Source organism: Eptesicus fuscus, chromosome 21 (assembly GCF_027574615.1).
Source record: "Eptesicus fuscus isolate TK198812 chromosome 21, DD_ASM_mEF_20220401, whole genome shotgun sequence".
Classification (NCBI taxonomy): domain Eukaryota; kingdom Metazoa; phylum Chordata; class Mammalia; order Chiroptera; family Vespertilionidae; genus Eptesicus; species Eptesicus fuscus.
Window position 1 is genome coordinate 11,909,155 of NC_072493.1, and position 17,522 is coordinate 11,926,676.

General features: G+C 41.2%; 1 protein-coding gene across 2 annotated transcripts in view; it reads right to left on the minus strand.

Moving 5' to 3' along the window:
• Positions 1–16,792, minus strand: part of SNTB2 (syntrophin beta 2) — an 85,045-nt gene extending 68,253 nt beyond the window's left edge. Inside the window, exon 1 of one of the 2 annotated variants that reach the window (XM_054711086.1) lies at positions 16,104–16,792. In XM_054711086.1, the coding sequence (XP_054567061.1) occupies positions 16,104–16,764 (661 nt within the window). In that variant the 5' untranslated portion in view covers positions 16,765–16,792. The remainder of the gene's footprint in view (positions 1–16,103) is intronic. The other variant, XM_028143230.2, reaches the window with a different exon arrangement.
• Positions 16,793–17,522: the final 730 nt, after the last annotated feature.

Genomic DNA, 17,522 nt, shown 5'->3' on the forward strand with positions numbered 1-17,522 from the left:
TTCCATGCCCTCAAAGATGGCAGCGCCCACAGCCACAAGATGGCAGCACCCAGTCACTTCAGTGCCGCCAGGGCAGCAGGTGGGCCTGCCTCCGGAGTCCCCCAGTCCCCTCAGCCCCCCAGCCGCCCAGGGCCGCCCGAGGCTTAGTTAACCAGGGCTTGCTGAGGCTTGCGCTGCCAGCAGTGGCAGCAGCAGAGGTGTGATGGGGGTGTCGCTTTTCCCGATTGCCGGGTTGCTTCCTGCCCCTGCGGGCTCCTGGACTGTGAGAGGGGGCAGGCCGGGCTGAGAGACCCCCCCTTCCAGTGCATGAATTTTCATGCACTGGGCCTCTAGTAAAAATGTATTTAAAAAAATAATAATTTCATGGCAGTATGCTAATGCTAAACAAGATAAATATTAACTTCTTTGCAAAAGAAATTGATTCCCGATCTTGTCAAAATATTCCTAGCATCTAAATTCTTAAATCACCAATTGCTTAAGAATAGCCAACACAGATAAATATTTATGCAAACAATTTCCACATTTCTCCTGCTTTTCCACTCTAGAAAGGGCAAAGAACAAGAGATTATTTGGTATCTAAGTCCTATACTTTCACATTTCTTTGCAATATTCATTGTTCTTATTCACTAAAAAGCAATGAAGAAACCTCAAGGTACACAATAATCAGTGACAAAATTAACTGCAATTGAGATGGCTCAATATTTCTCTCTTCTCTAAGTGATCTTTTTCTGTTTGAAGAAAAAGTTCATTTAAAGAGCTGCCTTTGTCGGCCTCAAGGAGATTAGTTACTTGTTATAATGAAAGGCGGGAGAGCAAAAGCTGATTTATCTGCAAATCTGTAACATAAAATCTCTTCTCTGGCACTTTGTGCATCTCTAGCACAATAGTAATGTTCACGATAAGGTATTACAAATCCTGAGGTTCCATAGGAATGATCAAAGAAAGATTCAAGTATATGTAAAATAACATTAGTATTACAAGTAACTTGATTATATTCCAATTCTCTGACAATCCATGTATTTGTATATAGTCAATTTATATTAACTATAATTCTTCATTATCTCATATTTATAATTATAAAATATGAGAACTGGAAGGCACCTTATTTCTAATAGATAAGAAATGGAAGGCTTGTAATGCTGAAATTATTTTTTTCCCAGGTCACATTAACAGCTAATGGCCGTCAGAAATGCTTTGCTGTATTTTTCCCCAAGTATCTTGTCCTTTCATGCTTCAGTTGGGAACCAAAGCATTTTTGGTACCAGAAGACTCAGGTAGTTTCTGTAACTGCATTCTGAGGGTTAGAGATGCCTTAAGGAGCCTAAAGACGTCTTTTGAGTGAGGCCCAAGCACAGAGGATGTAAGAGGAAATATGAGAAATAAAAGAGAATAGTGGGAGTAAACCTGTAGGTGATAGAGTAATATGAGGAAACTAGATTTTCTTTCTCTCAACCACAATCTCTTTAGAGAGAAGAAGAGGAAAAACATTCTTTTTTTTTTAATTTAAAATTTTAATTGTTGACACTATTGCAGGTGTCCCCAATTTCTCCCCCGCCGCTTTTGCCTACCTCCACCTAGCCCCGCCCTCTTCCTACCAGGCCCTCACCACACTACTGAAAACATTTTCATTGTCAAAGTATGTATGTAAAAAAAAAAAAAAAAAAAGTATGTGAAATATACATACAAATACGGCTGTCTGATACTATCTATCAGACCTGGCTGCTAAAAACCATATTGCAACATTTAAAATGATTTCATTTCTTTATTTTCCAGTATAAATGATTAATACTAATATTGTGAGTACTGTCATTATTCTGTATTCTAAAATGAAATTAACAAATATAAAAATCAACTCTATGACACTGTAAGTAGACAAAGATCAATATTAAAATATCTGTGGTGAACACTGATTTTCAGAAATTCACTTCAGTTTTTTTGTTGTTTTCCTGCAGATTTTCCCAGAGCTAGCTTAATTTTTTTCAATTACTTTTACTTTATGTTCATTGTAAAGATAAGTGCAATTTTATTCTAGTATATAATTGATAATCTTTGAAGAGACTAATACAGAATATTTACTCTTAGTACTCTAAAATAAAGTATAGATTACTAGTAATTTTCTAAAAGGTAGACTGCTCTTATTTCAATGAAAACAGTTAACAATTTAAATACCTTTACTAGCCAACAATTGCAGCAGAGTAAGGAGGCAAATCCAAGACACTTTGTGTTCAGTGAAACAGACTGTGTTTCATTTGAGCATACATTTTTTGTAAAGGTGGACACAGTTTAAATGCTGCTTTGCTAAAAGTGATGTTTTCCAAAAGTAAAATAACTTAGTAATAAATTAAAAATGGAAGACCTGCTCCTTGCAGGGTAGCTCAGTTGGTTAGAATGTCCTCCCAATATGAAAAGGTTGTAGGTTCAATCTCTGGTCAGGGCACATACAAATATCAACCAAAAAAAATGTTTGGCTAGCCCAGCCAGTATAACCTTGTGGTTCAGTGTTGACCTATGAACCAGGAGATTACGGTTCGATTCCCAGTCAGGGCACATGCCCCGGTTTTGGGCTCGATCCAAGGCAGGGGTTGTGCAGGAGGAGGCCAATCAATGATTCCCTCATCATTGATATTTCTATCTCTCTCACCTTCTCCCTTCCTCTCTGAAATCAATAAAAATATAATAAAATAGCCAAAACTGGTTTGGCTCAGTGGATAGAGAGTCAGCCTGCGGACTGAAAGGTCCCAAGTTCGATTCCGGTCAAGGGCATATACCTTGGTTGGGGGCACATCCCCGGTAGAGGGTGTGCAGGAGGCAGCTGATCGATGTTTCTCTCTCATCGATGTTTCTAACTCTCTATCCCTCTCCCTTCCTCTCTGTAAAAAATCAATAAAATATATTTTAAAAATATATATAATAAAATAAAATGTTTGGCTAGAATAATCACAAAATTTTTTTATTTTGCATTACAAAGCAGCAGATAATGAACAAAATTGTTAAAAGAATATCTAAGAAATCAATTGTATCATTTGTACTAGTAAAACATTAGTAAACATTTTCAAGACTCAGTGTTTCAGAGTCTTGAAAATCAGTTATTTGGAGTTTGAACATCACTTGCTAGCTCCCATCTCTGCCCTTTGGACATGCCGTTCCCCTCAGAGAGAATACCTCCAACTTCAGGACCTCCCACCTCCCTTCCCTGCCCCGCCCTTCTTTCACCTGAGCCAAAACACATTCTTAACATTATATGCTCCTTTATGCCAAGATCTTTCCTTATAATGTAGAAAATAATTTGGATTAATTTATATAGTTTATTAACATTTATAAACTCATTCTGGGTACTTAAAAGTACACAGTGTGTCTAGCAGAGTGTGGGTACTCAATACGATTTGATTAATCAGCTATCTATTTGTGTCCAGCATGAAAAATCAGAAACAAAAAGACTGGGAGACATTAACGATAACCTCCAGACAGACAAAACAACACAGAATCCAGAGCACAAGTTCCTGTACATTAAGCCAATCATAATAGAAAATTAAATACTGCTGGTCTTTAGAACTTGCTAGTTTCTTAACCTAAACTGATCTATCAGAGAAGCAATCTGTTATAATGGTAAACACCAAGAGCTGTGGAGTCTGATAAATCTGAGTAACTACCTTGCCTTTACATCCAAGTGCTGTCACCTTGGATGAATTATTTAATCTCTCCAGGCCTCAATTTCTTCATATTTAAAATAGGCGTGATGCTACCTGCCATAGAGGTGATAATTGCGACAATACATGTAAAGCTTTGCAGCAATGTCATTATTTCTATCGCTTTTTAAAATTTTATAATTTATCTACAGAAATATTTTAAGCTCTATAGCTTCAATATCTACATTGTTGTAGTGGACATAAGTCTGCCTAGCCACCACCCCATTCCACATTTATTTCATATTGTGGTGAGTCTGCCAATTTCAACATACCAGGAATGGACACGTGACCCAGGCCTAGATCATAGTCTCCATCATCTTGGAAATAATGACAGGTCCAAGGGGCAGACAAAGCAGAGCTACTCAGTCCTTCCCAGAGACTGATATGTGGGTACTAAAAATTTTCTTTTTTAATAGGGTTACTAAGTTAGGGCCCTGTATTCCCAGAACGGCCGGCACCATCTTAGCTGACTACACAGAATTAGACTCTACAGCAGGAGGTGTTGCAGCCAAGATAATTTGAGCCTTTGGATCCCTCTGGACCTAAACCTAGATCCACCCCCACTCTGAGAAGTTATATGAGGCAATACATTCCACTTCTGCTTGGTTTGGTTTGGGTGTCTGCAACCAAAATAATTCTTACTAAAAAAAAATGTGTATGTCTATTTTGATAGACGATGCTTCTTCTCTATCCCAATCTAATTTCAAGGCCTACCCGTGAGCTCTCCATATTTTTGTTGTCCTAGTTATAAAATGATAATCATAACGCATACTTGCAAAGTTGCTTGAAATTCATATAAAAGTGATGTTCAAAATGTACTAAAATAAATGCTGGGAATAACTATGGAGTGTCAAGAGTTTTTGAAAAGTTCTAGCTTACGTGTATCCAAGCAAATTTATTCTTCTTGCTTTCCTTTTACAGCTGTCTATGAAGTTTCGATATGTCTTAACATGGTAGTTCTCATTTAATCTCTAATTCTGTCTCCTGATGTTTTTAGAATATCCTAGTGGACATCTGCTGTTCAGGTCTGCCTAACATCCATTCCTCCTTCTTCTGGTAACATTACCTTGATTATACTTTGAGAAACCGCCTCTGTCAGTCCATCTAGAACCAGGAGAGGTTGCCCTATTCCCTGGCTCCAAGGTGAGTACCTGATATAAGCCTGGCCAATCTGAACATCCTATAGCCCTTCCCACATGATTGGAACATAGATAAGTGAGGTCCAGATTTCTGGCAGAATGACTGGGGAAGATATTACAAAGACATTAGTTTTGTTCATATTAATTTATGGGTTTAATACAATTTTAATAAAAATCCCAAAGGGTTTTTTCAAATAATGATAAAATCATTCCAAACCTTATCTGGAGAATTAAGTAAATATACCCGACTGTTATTTTTCAGATTTTTACTGAATAGTCCACTTGAGTTGTCACATATTAAATGTTATAGGTACAATAAAGTGTGGTGTGTTACAAAATACTCAAATAGAATACAATAGAAAATCCAGAATGAGATCACAGAATATAAAAAAAAAATTAAGTATATAAAAAAACAGTACATTTCAAATCAGTAAGGCAAGGTCAGGGCACTCCTCCAGTGGCAGACAGGGAGCATGTGTACCTGCCCACGGCACACTCATTGCAGACATCACTAACTAACTAGCAAGCTTTCCTGCCGAACGCAGGCATGGCTTTGAATCTTTCCCCACATGGCATGCCTGGCAGCCCCATCAATCTAACAGACAGTGCATGCAAGAGGATTAAGATCATTTGACAAGTAATGCTGAGAAAATAAATAGTTACATCTCTACTGCTTGCCCACATGCCAAAATAAACTCTACATAGGTTAAAGAGTTAAATATAAAAAAATGAAACCATAAAAGGACTAGACCAAAACTGTTGCAAAAGACACTGTTAGAGTGAAAAACAGCAAAGCTCTGAGACGAGACAAGAGGGAGTGAGAGCGGTGGTCCTGAGGCCTGGCTGCTCAGCTTTCCCAGGAGTTCTGAGACCTGTCTGTATCTTTACAGTACCTCCTCCACCCTCTTCTGTGAACTAGCTTGAATGGGCTTCTGTGCTCTGAAACCAAAAGAGCCTTGAATAAGGAATGTCTACTATCATTTTTTGTTATTCACCAACTCATTTTACTAAAAATAAATAAATTTGTGATTTTTCTGAATCTCTTCTTTTTTTTAAAATCTTCACCCGAGGGTATGTTTTTTTTACAACTGATTTTAGAGAGGAAGGAAAAGGGGGCGGGGAGGGGAAGAAACACTGATTATCGGTTACCTTCCATATGCACTCCAACTGTGGATCGAACCTGCAACCTACGTACGTGCCCTGACAAGGAATGAACCTGCAACCTTTTGATGTACAGGATGACACTCCAACCAACTGAGCAACCCAGCCAGAACCTGAGTCTCTTTCAATGAACAATTAAAGCTTCCCATTTTTCAAGTGTGAGGTGTAACATTTTACACAAATGACAGATTATTTAAATGGAAAAACAGAGGACTCAACTTTCTCATCTCTCCCATTCAGTTTACTTTTCATAAAGCATTTTAAATAATTTGCAAATTCAAAAACAAGAGGATCAGAAGACGGTAGAAAGAAAAGATGTTGTAGAAAAGCCAAAGGAATTTAAAAATATCTGCACTTCACATATTCATACCTAGTTATATGTCAAAGCATTTTAACAATGTCTCGGGAGACAGGTCACAGAAACGAAACCAGATTTGAGTTTTGTAACTCTTTTACTCTTTCCAAAAGGCAAATCTATGGACACCATAATCACTGGCACTTTGTTCATATACACAATTATTTCATGAGTTTTATTTTTAAACTGAATTTGAACATAAAATTTGATAAGGGAATCAGTGTATTTTCCTTAGAACACTTAAAGTAACTAAATCAACTGTATTTCTCCAGAGAAAAAATTTTAAACTCACCTGAACACACCATAATTTCTCCAGAGGAAAAGTCAAAAGCTCATTTCTCTAATTTAGAGAAACAAACAAACAAACAAACAAACCCTTTAAAGGAAGAATATGTTCTCATGCTTTGTGACCCTAAAGTTTTTCTTCTCAGTCCCCATAGCCGGAGTTACTGCCTAAGTGGTTTATAACAAAGCTGAATAGTATAAGCTTAACACCCTCCCCATTTTTCCATTCCCCCGCCTTCCACTGGTAATAACAAATCTTCTAGTGTCCTTAGATAGAAATCTCAGGGCTAATTCACTAGATCCAGTCTGCCCCCACATCCTGTCATTTCTTTCTTTAAAACTGGCTTTCACTTTCCTACCCTCGTCTCTGAGGGACCTAATGCCTGTGCTACCAACAGAGGTTAACAGCCAGAGATTCTCTACAAGTATCAAACCTTTGGGAAGTCGGAAGGAGACTGTTCGGGTGAGAAAATGTCCCTCATGGGTTCTACTGCCCCCTGGAAGAATCGCCCGCTTTAAAGTGTTTCTTGAGGCCCTGGCCAGGTAACGCCGTTGGTTAGAGCACTGTCCTCATACGCCAAGTTTGTGGGTTCAATCATCGTCAGGGCACATACAAGAAGCAACCAATGAATGCTTAAATATGTGAACAGCAAATCTCTCTTTCTCCTCCCCCCCCCCGCCTCTCTCTAGCCCATCCTCTCTCTTTCAAAATCAATTTTTAAAAAATGTTCCTTGAATGGAATCTTCCTCTCTATTCCCAGTTCCACCGTTACTACCTCCCCCCCCTTCAATGGTCATCGCCTCTGGCCTGGATTGCATTTTACTGCAACAGCTGTGGTGTTCCTACCTTTGGTCCTTCCTCCTTGCATTGCGTCCAGTGTATCCACTGCTGCCAACCAAAATTCTGTTCCCATCATGTCACTTCCTGGCTCAAAATTGGATTGCATCAGTTCCCGTCCCTTCTATCTCTTCTTTTCCCATTTAAAACAAAACAAAATGAAAAACAAACCACCACAAAAGTAAAATCTTCCTTGGACACTTTATTCAACTCTAGTTACCATCTTTGCTTCTTTTATTTTTCTGAGAAGCTTTAAAAAGGTACAGTCTACTCACTAGCTTCTGCTCCTGTCACTCTTCTGAAATTGCTTTCATGAGAACTCTAACACCTTGTTCTCTGATTACCAAACCCAACTGACTACTCTTTCATTCTTGGCTTTCTTGGCTTCTTTGTAGCATCTGAAGATGCTGTCACCCTCCTTTTGAAACTCCTGCCTCCCTAACTCCCACTGCACCCTTTTCTCCAGACTCGCTCCCTACATCCTGGACTATCTTTCCTGCTTCGTTTTTCTCCACTTTCACTTGAAATGGAAGGGTTCTGCAGGGTTCCATCCTGGTTCTACTCTTCTTTTTAATTTGCACTCTCTGGATGATTACGTCGGCACACGGCATCAATTGCCACCTCTGCCCTGACATCTTAAATCTTCAGCTCAGCTTTGACATTTATCCTGACTACTAGTACACACCTGTACTTCAAACCGACTACTGGCCTTCTGCACCAGGAGGTCACGCAGGTTACTCAAATTTAACATGTCCCAAATAAAACTTCTTATCTTCACCCAAAAAACTAGTTCTTCCACTGTTGTTTTCATAGCTATCCAATATACTTTAAAGAAGTATATTGTTTTCATAGCTATCCAGTTTCCCAAGCCAGTTATCCTCCACTTTTCTCTCTCCTTCAGCCTCCAAACTATTATTTGTTTGTTTGTTTTAAATCTGAACCCGAGGACAGGTTTATTGATTTTAGAGAGAGGGAGAGAAAGAGAGAGAACTATTGACTGGCTGCCTTATGCCTGACCGGGGACTGAACTGCAACTTCGGCATGTGCCCTGGCCAGGAAAATTTATGGGATGACGCTCCAACTGAGTCACACTGGCCAGGGCTTCAAACTGATCATTTAGACCTGCTGTTTCTATGTCCTTAGTATTTTTCAGTTTCATACTGTCTTATCTAGTGTCACTATCCTTATGGTGTCACAACAGCCTTCTAACTGCTTTTTCTTGAACTCCTACGTTCCCTCTGCCACTCTACACTTTCTAAGACAGCGCACTCTCATTTAAAACACTTTCTCACTTAAAGCACTTTAAAGCCTGAGTGGCTTCCCAGGCCTGAAACTTTTTATTTTATATTTTTATTGATTGATATTTTGAGAGAGAGAGAGAGGGAGAGATAAACATCAAGTTGAGAGTGAAACATCGATCGGCTCCCTCCCTCCCCCCGCATCTTCCCCAATGCAACCTGGGCATGTGCCTTGACCAGGAATCGAACGGGACAACCCTTCAGTACAAAGGCAACACTCAACCAACTGAGCCACACCTGCCAGGGCTCCAGGCCTAAAACTTTTTGTTTTTTAAATATATTTTATTGATTTTTTTACTGAGAGGAAGGAAGAGGGATAGAGAGTTAGAAACATCGATCAGATCAGCTGCCTCCTGCACACCCCCTACTGGGGATGTGCCTACAACCAAGGTACATGCCCTTGACCTGAATCGAACCTGGGACCCTTGAGTCCGCAGGCTGATGCTCTATCCACTAAGCCAAACCGGTTAGGGCCAGGACTAAAACTTTTAACAGTACATACCCTTCAGTAAAAATGTGAGTCTATATCCTCAATGTATGAATATTCATTGATGTATGTAATGTATATTATAAAACATATACAGAATTCAAGAAAGAATGAGATAAAGATGAAATACACAAACATACCTCTGATGAACTCATACTATCATTAGCTACTATATGTCTCAAAGTACAATATTAATGATAATGTATTAATCCACATTTCACATAGTCTATTTGGCAAATTCATTTTTTAGGCTGACTTCTTGACAGATATGATTACCTTGAAATGTGACAAAGAGCTCCTATAGGAGAAATGTCAGCTCTACCGCTTTGTTATTGTTTGTTGTGTTAGAATTACCTTCAATCCATGGTTTCTTTGTACAAATCTTTAAGCCACATGTTCACTGTGTGAAGATTTAGTTAAAAGCAGATAATATAAAGTAAATCCACTCAATCAGACTCAAGCAAACTGCAATATGATAATAGCAGACAAATTAGTAAGGTCACCACGATCAGTTCCTCTGCTTTGTGAAAGCTTCCACTCTTCTCAAGACATCACTTGTATGTTGAATGTGTAATAGCACGGTCTTATAAGACTGAGGGAGAGAATGAACCAGTGTCATCTATACATTAAATATTAATAAAGCTTAAAACCTTTTTCAGTTTGGGAAGTAAATATAGGGTGGGGCAAAAGTAGGTTTACAGTTGTTTGTATGGAAATTTAAAAATAATATAAGAATAAACTGTTTCGAACACTCACTACTATAAACCTACTTTTGCCCCACCCTATACACACCCCACGTAGAGACCACTGCTTGGCACTGCATACAAGGCCCTTGGTGATTTGGCTTCTGCCCATCTTTCCAGCCCGCTCTCCAGGTACACACTTACCATATACTTTACCATGCTTTACTTCTCTCAACACACTAGACACTATCACTTTCTTAGCTTTGACATGCTTCTCCTTTGAGCTTCTACCTCTGCTTCCAGGGCATCATGTTCTCACCTCTTTTAAAGCACTTATCACAACCTGCTGTAACTGTTTCCTTACTAGCCTAAAGGGCAGGGATTACTCCCAATTTGGAATTCCCAGCATTTACCATAGCACCTTGTTTGCAATAGGTACTTAATAAAATAAATGTTGACTGACAGAATGAAAAAGGTCCAAATTCCTCTGGCTGGCTTTCAGGCCTTGCATAATCTGGCTCCAATGTATCTACCCAGCTTTATTTTCTTTCCCCAGGTCCATTCCTATTCTCACTTCCTATCATATGCCATGCTCATTTTGGTTTTTGCTCAAATTAGCCCCTCAACTGGACTGCCTTCCATATAGAGCAGCAACCTGCCCTGCAGGTCTCAGATCAAACTACCCTTTCCCCATGAAGTCATACTCAACTCTCCTGTCTCCCAACTTATCAGTCTCTTCAGAGAACTCTTGAAGAATGAGTACTACACATTTTAGCAGTTGCTCTCTATGTGGCATTTTTCTCTCCCCCATGTCAGTCTAAGTTTTGGATGCCAGAGACCACCTTCAACTTCTTGAGCACACTGTTTTCTTAGAACACACTGCAACATGATGATGCATAGGAGGTGCTAAAGATCTGACCGACTGACTGTAGGCAGCACCGTACAAGGGAGAAAGCACTGCACTGGGTTTCAGTCCAAGTTCCACCACTAATTAGGTGACCTTAAACATGCCACTGTAACCTCTCTGGGTCATTGATTTCTCATCTGGAAGATGAGACTGTACAACTTTTTAAATTCCAGGTAAGATTTTTCCTCTTGTCCAAAGGAAACATTAAAATTTTTCCTTTAAAAACCAAGAGAAATTCTGATACCTTTGGTAACTCACCTAACTTTAATGAACTTCAGTGTAATCCTCTGTAAAACAAAGATAAAACAGCCCACCACTTCAAAGGACGATGTAAAGGTCAGAGGAGAAAATGCAGATAAAAATGCACAGATAATTTTAAAATCCTCATAAAAATGCAAGGCATTTTGGTGGAAATGTAAGCAAGTGACATTACTGTCGTTCTGTTAGGATAGTGTGGTAACCTAGCTAAGGAAAGTGATTGATTCTTTGATGACCACTGTTCTACAGCCACTGGGTGTACTCATATCTTATCTACAAGTACAAAGACACACATTTGAGCACAAAGTAAAGTAACTTTTATCCCGGAAGGATTACACAAACTATATAGGTTGAAGTTACCAAGTCATCAGTTGAGATCTAAATTAAAGCCTGGCTATGTTTTCTAAAAGTACTCTTAGAATTTTCATAATTACTCTGAATTAGAATCAATAAACTTCTTGTATTTTGATAATAACTTAAAGGGCATATTTTAACATGAAGGAAAGTCTATAATAATAATCTGATTACAAAGACATAGCGTCTCATACAAACACGGTCTGTCTAATCATTCAAGTGAAACATAACGAGGCTAGTTAAAAAACAACAAAAACGCAGAAATACAGATGTTCTGACACTGTAGTTGTTCTTTAAGAGATAGATTAAAGAATATACAGGCAAAACCTCAATGAAAATGTAAAATGTTTTTCCTAGGAAACTCTCAACTTGTCCAACATACAAAGAAAGTGGCAGTGTAGGAATCGAAGCTAGCTTAATTTAGCAGCATAATAAAGTCAGCATTATTTGTTACATGTCCCCTAACATATACAACAAGCCATATTATATATGACACTCAAAATCTCAAACCATTCTAGATACAAAAATTATTTTCAATTTTGAAGTTAACTTTCATGCCAATCTACTTCCTCTACACACTTAACCATTTTCTTTTCAGTATATTCGATAGCAATACTTTAAGAACCATATTTAGGCAATAAAAGATGATTTCCCAACAATATTCTAATGAGACTTTAAAAATATTGATCTTTTCTCAAATATCAAACCCTAAACTGGACACTTTATACTGTCTTCCCTAACCTTATCTGGAACACTTTTTGATGTATAGTTTAGTTCATGTTCATTTAACCAATTTTATGGCCCTAAAAGCTTCATCTAGAAGCTTTCTGGATAAATCCTATTTCTAGCATACAGGATACAGTAAATTCAACATACAATATCTGATAGGTAAGTAGTCACCCTTTATGCTTCCAATCTGTATTATCTCTGCATATCTTAATATCAGTGCCAACAAACACTAGCCCAAACTACAAGCACAGTGTTAAGTTAATAGCAAGTGTTAAGGTTCTGAGTAGTTAGTGTGAAGAGGAAAAGTCAGAGGTAGGAAAAACTAAATGCAAAATTTAAGGATAAAAAGTTGGCCTAGACCAGAGATGATAGAAAAACAGGAAGACAAGATTAGAAAAAAGGTGTTTGCGTCCAAGAAATGCAAACTCATTCTTAATCTGTTCAACCTAAAATAATTCTTATCAAGTAAAATGGAGCCTTTTAGCAATGTGTTATCCTGGCTATTCTGAGAATGTCTTTGTTAACTCAAGGCACATCTTCATGGCCAGGTCCTACTTTTCTCATTCATACTTTTTGTGTGTGTGTGTGGTTTTGTTATTGTTGTTGCTGTTTACTGCTATATGCCAGTACCTAAAAAGTACCCAGCACATAAATTGTCAAATGAATAACAACCTTTAAAGGGAGGCATTATTACTACCTTGGTTTTACAGATGAGGAAACTAAGGTTTAGCGAGGTGAGTAACTAGCCTAGGGGTTAAACCACTAGCCAGAAACAAACCTGTATCTGTCTGACCACAAAGTCCTCATTTGTACTCTACCCTCATGGGCAGACTGCCTTCTTAATGCCTCTCACTGTGTGTCTTTCCTGGTAGCAGCTTTCCCTTCTTAGGGGAAGGCTCAATTCAAGCTTCAACTTCTCCGTCAACTTTTTCCTGGCCATCCTCCACCTCTGATCCCCACTATGTTCTTCTATAGATTTCTCCTTCCTTTGTGCTGTGTCCTCTTAGAGTTGTATTACTAGAGTCCTTTGCTGCACTTTTTTCTTATCTCAACTTCAAACTTCCTGAGGGGCAGAAATTCGGTATCTTCAAATGCCTCTGGTAGATGGCAGAGTTGAATAAAATGTTAGATGTATGAATGAATAATCCCTACAAATCCATGAGATAAATAGGAACCCTTTAACTCATTTCCCTAACCACAGGCAGCCAGAGCCTACAGCTCTCCTTTGCTTGGGGGTGGCAAGGGCATGCCTGAAATTCCCTGCCCCTACCACAGAAGAGCATCACTGTGCTATGTCAAGGCAGCTTTTCAAGTTCTGAGACATCTAATGAGAGAACAATACAGTTCCCAAACTTTAAGAGCTAAACATAAATTCTGTCTTTTAAAAAGTGGCCTACCTGGATGGGCTACCAGCTCTCAATTTTAAGTAGTTTGAATGGATCAATCAAATCACTGTTTTCAGTGATTTTTGCTTATTCTAAGTAATTTTATTTTTATATCCCTTGGCTTGAAAGCGCAATTTTATTCTTCCCTCCACTTATAAGGACAAAAAGTGCTTGTCTTTTACAAACATGGGAAAGTAAAGTAGAACCTGTGTTAGGTAAAAAGGCATTCAGTAAATGTTATTATGCTACCGTTTGTAAACCTTCTAAAAGCACATGTGGCCTATTTTAAACTAATGAAAACATTTACTAGATGATTTTCATTTAGTTGGTATGAATACCAGGTTCAAATTATATTCAAACTGAAACTGGTTTAAAAAAAAAAAATGGTGTAAAGAGTTGAAATGTCTGCCCATCACCACTGAGAACTACACAAATAGTATTGCATTCAATATTTTGGCTCTACGAATTTATAACCAAATGCTTAGCTAGGCCAATTTAAAAGCACACAGTTAAGTTTTTTTTTATATACAAACCACCAATCCTCAATCTATAATTTTACTCCATTAACACTAATTTTTTTCAATTGGGGTTTTAACATTTGGTTAAAAAATTATATAGGTTTCAAGTGAACAAAACTATGATACCTCATCTGTATATTGCATTGTGTGCCCACCACCCAACGTCAAATCTTCTCTGTCAGCATGACCCCTTCTTCTCTGACCCCTTTTACTCTTTACTACCCCCACCTCCATGCTCCTTCCCCATGGTAACCACCATATGTTGTCTGTGTCTATGAGTTTTTGTTTTTCTTATTTGTTGCTTTATTAATAGTAACTTCTAAGCACTGTCTAGCTACACCTACAAGTGAAATATAAGTAAGATTTATAAAGAGGATATTATAATGTGGAACACTGGAATTTCACAACTGGAATTTCATACTTGCAAACTAATATTTTCCCAAATATTTACTAGCTATTTTGAAAAAAGTAAAAATCGCTTTGCCAAGCAGGAGATATGGCTTCTCAGTTTGAGGATTGGTCCCTCCCTACCCCTTCCCTTTGTTCTTCCTCGGCCAGGGATACCCTCCTGAGTCATCTCTGCCTATGTCCATCGCATCCTTGGAGACCAGGTTCAAGATTCAGCTCCTTGAAAAAGTCCTCCATGACTAATCCTGAGTTTCACTAACTACTTCCTGACTTTACATTCCCTTGGCATTTATATATAGTTTGCACTATATAATCAATGACTTGTACATTTTGCATTTTTCTATCATTTCCTTAAGTAGAGAACAAATAGACACATCATCTTTTATATTCTCTTCTATATACGGCAGGCAATAAATGCTTCCTGAATGGCTGAATCACCAGTGAAAGAAAGCCAATGGCTCAAAAACTTGTGAAGTAACTGGCTTTTCAGATCACATTTACAATACAGATACTCTATCACCTCCAACATGCATGAGTCCTTCAAGGAGAGGAGATTTAGTTTGCCTTTTAGTCCCATAAATTCACCACGAAAGATCCAGGTTACAGACCACATATACAGGGTGTCTTCCCTCCACCCCCCCCCAAAAAAATGTATACACACTTTAACAGCTGACAGCTCAATTTTGAAAATGAAATGTATTTTAATAAACACTGCCTTTATAATTATTCCAAGTGTGTGTATTGGGACACTCTATATACTAAATAATCCTGGCTATTCAAACGTATCTTTGCAATTTAACATTTCAGGCTTCTGAAAGCTTAAAGCCATGCAGCAGCATGCCTGTGAATGGAAGGAAGCTGGCACCACCAGCCTCTTGCAAAAGGGGCAAAACTCTAGTTGGCAGTGAATGTCCAAACACGTGAGCCTCCCCTGTTAAACAAGGCTCATTAACCACACAAACTTGCTGTTTCAGCTTTCTGGCTTCAAGGAAGTGCTGTGATCTGCTTTGGTTATTGTTGAGAGCCAATGATGGGTTAAATTCCCATAAATTAACCAGCGTTTTGGTGGTTTGCCCAAGCATACCGATGGCATCCGTGTGGAGATATTAAAAAAATAATTATATATATATATTATTATTTTTTAAAAAAAACAAACCCGCCCGCCAGAGGTGAGTGAAGAAAGCGCCAGCCCGGTACTCCTCCGGAGGCGCACGGAGACCCCCGAACTCGAGCCTTGGAAGTTCGTGGTGTCAGCTAATCGCGCGGAGGCGGGGCTCTCGAGCGCGGCTGCTTTTTACTAAATCTCAACCGCCTCTTCCTCGGGACTGCGAGCCACACTTCGGCGGCTGCCCAACTTTTCCCGCAAGAAGCATCAGTTTTTCCATCCTCAAAACCCCAGCACACCGGGAGAGCCGGGCCACCGGCAGAGGGGACGGCGAGGGCTCCGAGGGGGAGGGCACGGGCTCGCTCCGCCGAGGGGCAGGGGCAGAAACAAAGTGAGCGCCGCCCGCCGCCCGCCGCCCGCCGCCCGCCGCCCGCCGCCCGCCGCCCGCCGCCCGCCGCCCGCCGCCCGCCGCCCGCCGCCCGCCGCCCGCCGCCCGCCGCCGCTCACCTTCCAGCAGCACCTCCTTGCCCGCGCGCTTCAGCGCCTGCACGGCCTGGTCGTGGGTGGCCTGGCGCAGGTCCGTGCCGTTCACCGACAGGATGGCGTCGCCCAGCCGCAGTGCCCGGCTCTGGTCGGCCGCCAGCCCCGGGAAGATCTTGGAGATGAGGATCGGCATCCGGTTCTCGCGGCCGCCCTTGATGCTGATGCCCAGGCCGCCCGCCTCCTGCTTCACCACCCGCACCCGGCGCACGGGCGGCGACGCGCCCGCCTCCCCCGCCGGGCCCCGCGGCGGCGCGGGCGGGCTCGGGGGGCCCAGGCCGCGGCTCGGGCTCCCGGGCAGCGAGTCGCCGGCGCCGCCGCCGTTCGGGAGGCCGTTGAAGGCGGCCGCCGCCAGCCCCAGCGCGGGCTCGGGCTCAGCCGCCGCGGCGTCCCCCGTCAGGCTCAGGCTCTCCCCGCTCAGCTCGGCGACCACCCGGACCCAGCGCTCTCTCAGCAGCAGCTCCACCAGCCCCGCTTTGGTGGCCCGCGTCCACACCGCCATAGTCTGTCCCGCTCCCGCCGCCGCAGTCGCCGCTGCTACCCTCATTCCAGGCAGGCAGCTCGGCGCTTCCCCCTTCCCGCCCGAGGGGGCGGGGCCGGCCCCTCCCCCTGCCGATTCATTATTCATGAGGCCACGCCCACCTCCCCGGAGGGGCGGGGAGACGAGCCGCTTCCGGGAGATTAAGGAGTTGCCCGGAGACCAGTCCCTTGCAGCTCACCGGACGTGGGCAGCGTGAGCCGAGCGGCGCTCCATCTCACCTCCTCCTTCCTTTCGCCTCTGACGGACCCTCCACCCACGCCGCCAACTCCTGACCTTTACACCGTGCAATTCACCGGAGCTGCCTAGGCACGGAAAGCAAAGTCAGCTTCGAGAAGCACTTTGCAAGACGGGGTTGCACCTTCATTCTTGCATTGATTGGTTCATTCTGTATTTGCTGAGGGCTCCGCTGGTGTGCTCTTTTTGAGGCCTGGAGATGAGCTGAAGAAATCGTACCACAGCTGAGCGCTAGTGGTCTAGTGGGGAGGAAAACTGAGACCCAACCAACCTGGTGTGATACCATGTGGTTAAGTGATAGAAAACGCCCTGAGAATAGGGTATAAGAAACATTTAGGTAGGCCTGGGGTCAACTTCACAGAGGTGACAATGGAAGTTGAATAGGTGGGGCAGAGATAATTGTGACAAAGGTCCGGAGACAGGATTCCAAGCATGTCACTCTGCTTTGTAATCTTCTGTTTACTTGCCTGTAACGTTAAAGGGAGGTGTCTTCTTCAGCACTGCAGCCACAATTCCTAGACCTCAAAGATATTTTCAGAATGATGGTTACTTAGGAAGATGCCAGAATTTCTATGTGAACAGAGCATAGGATCAGTGGAGGCAGCAAGATA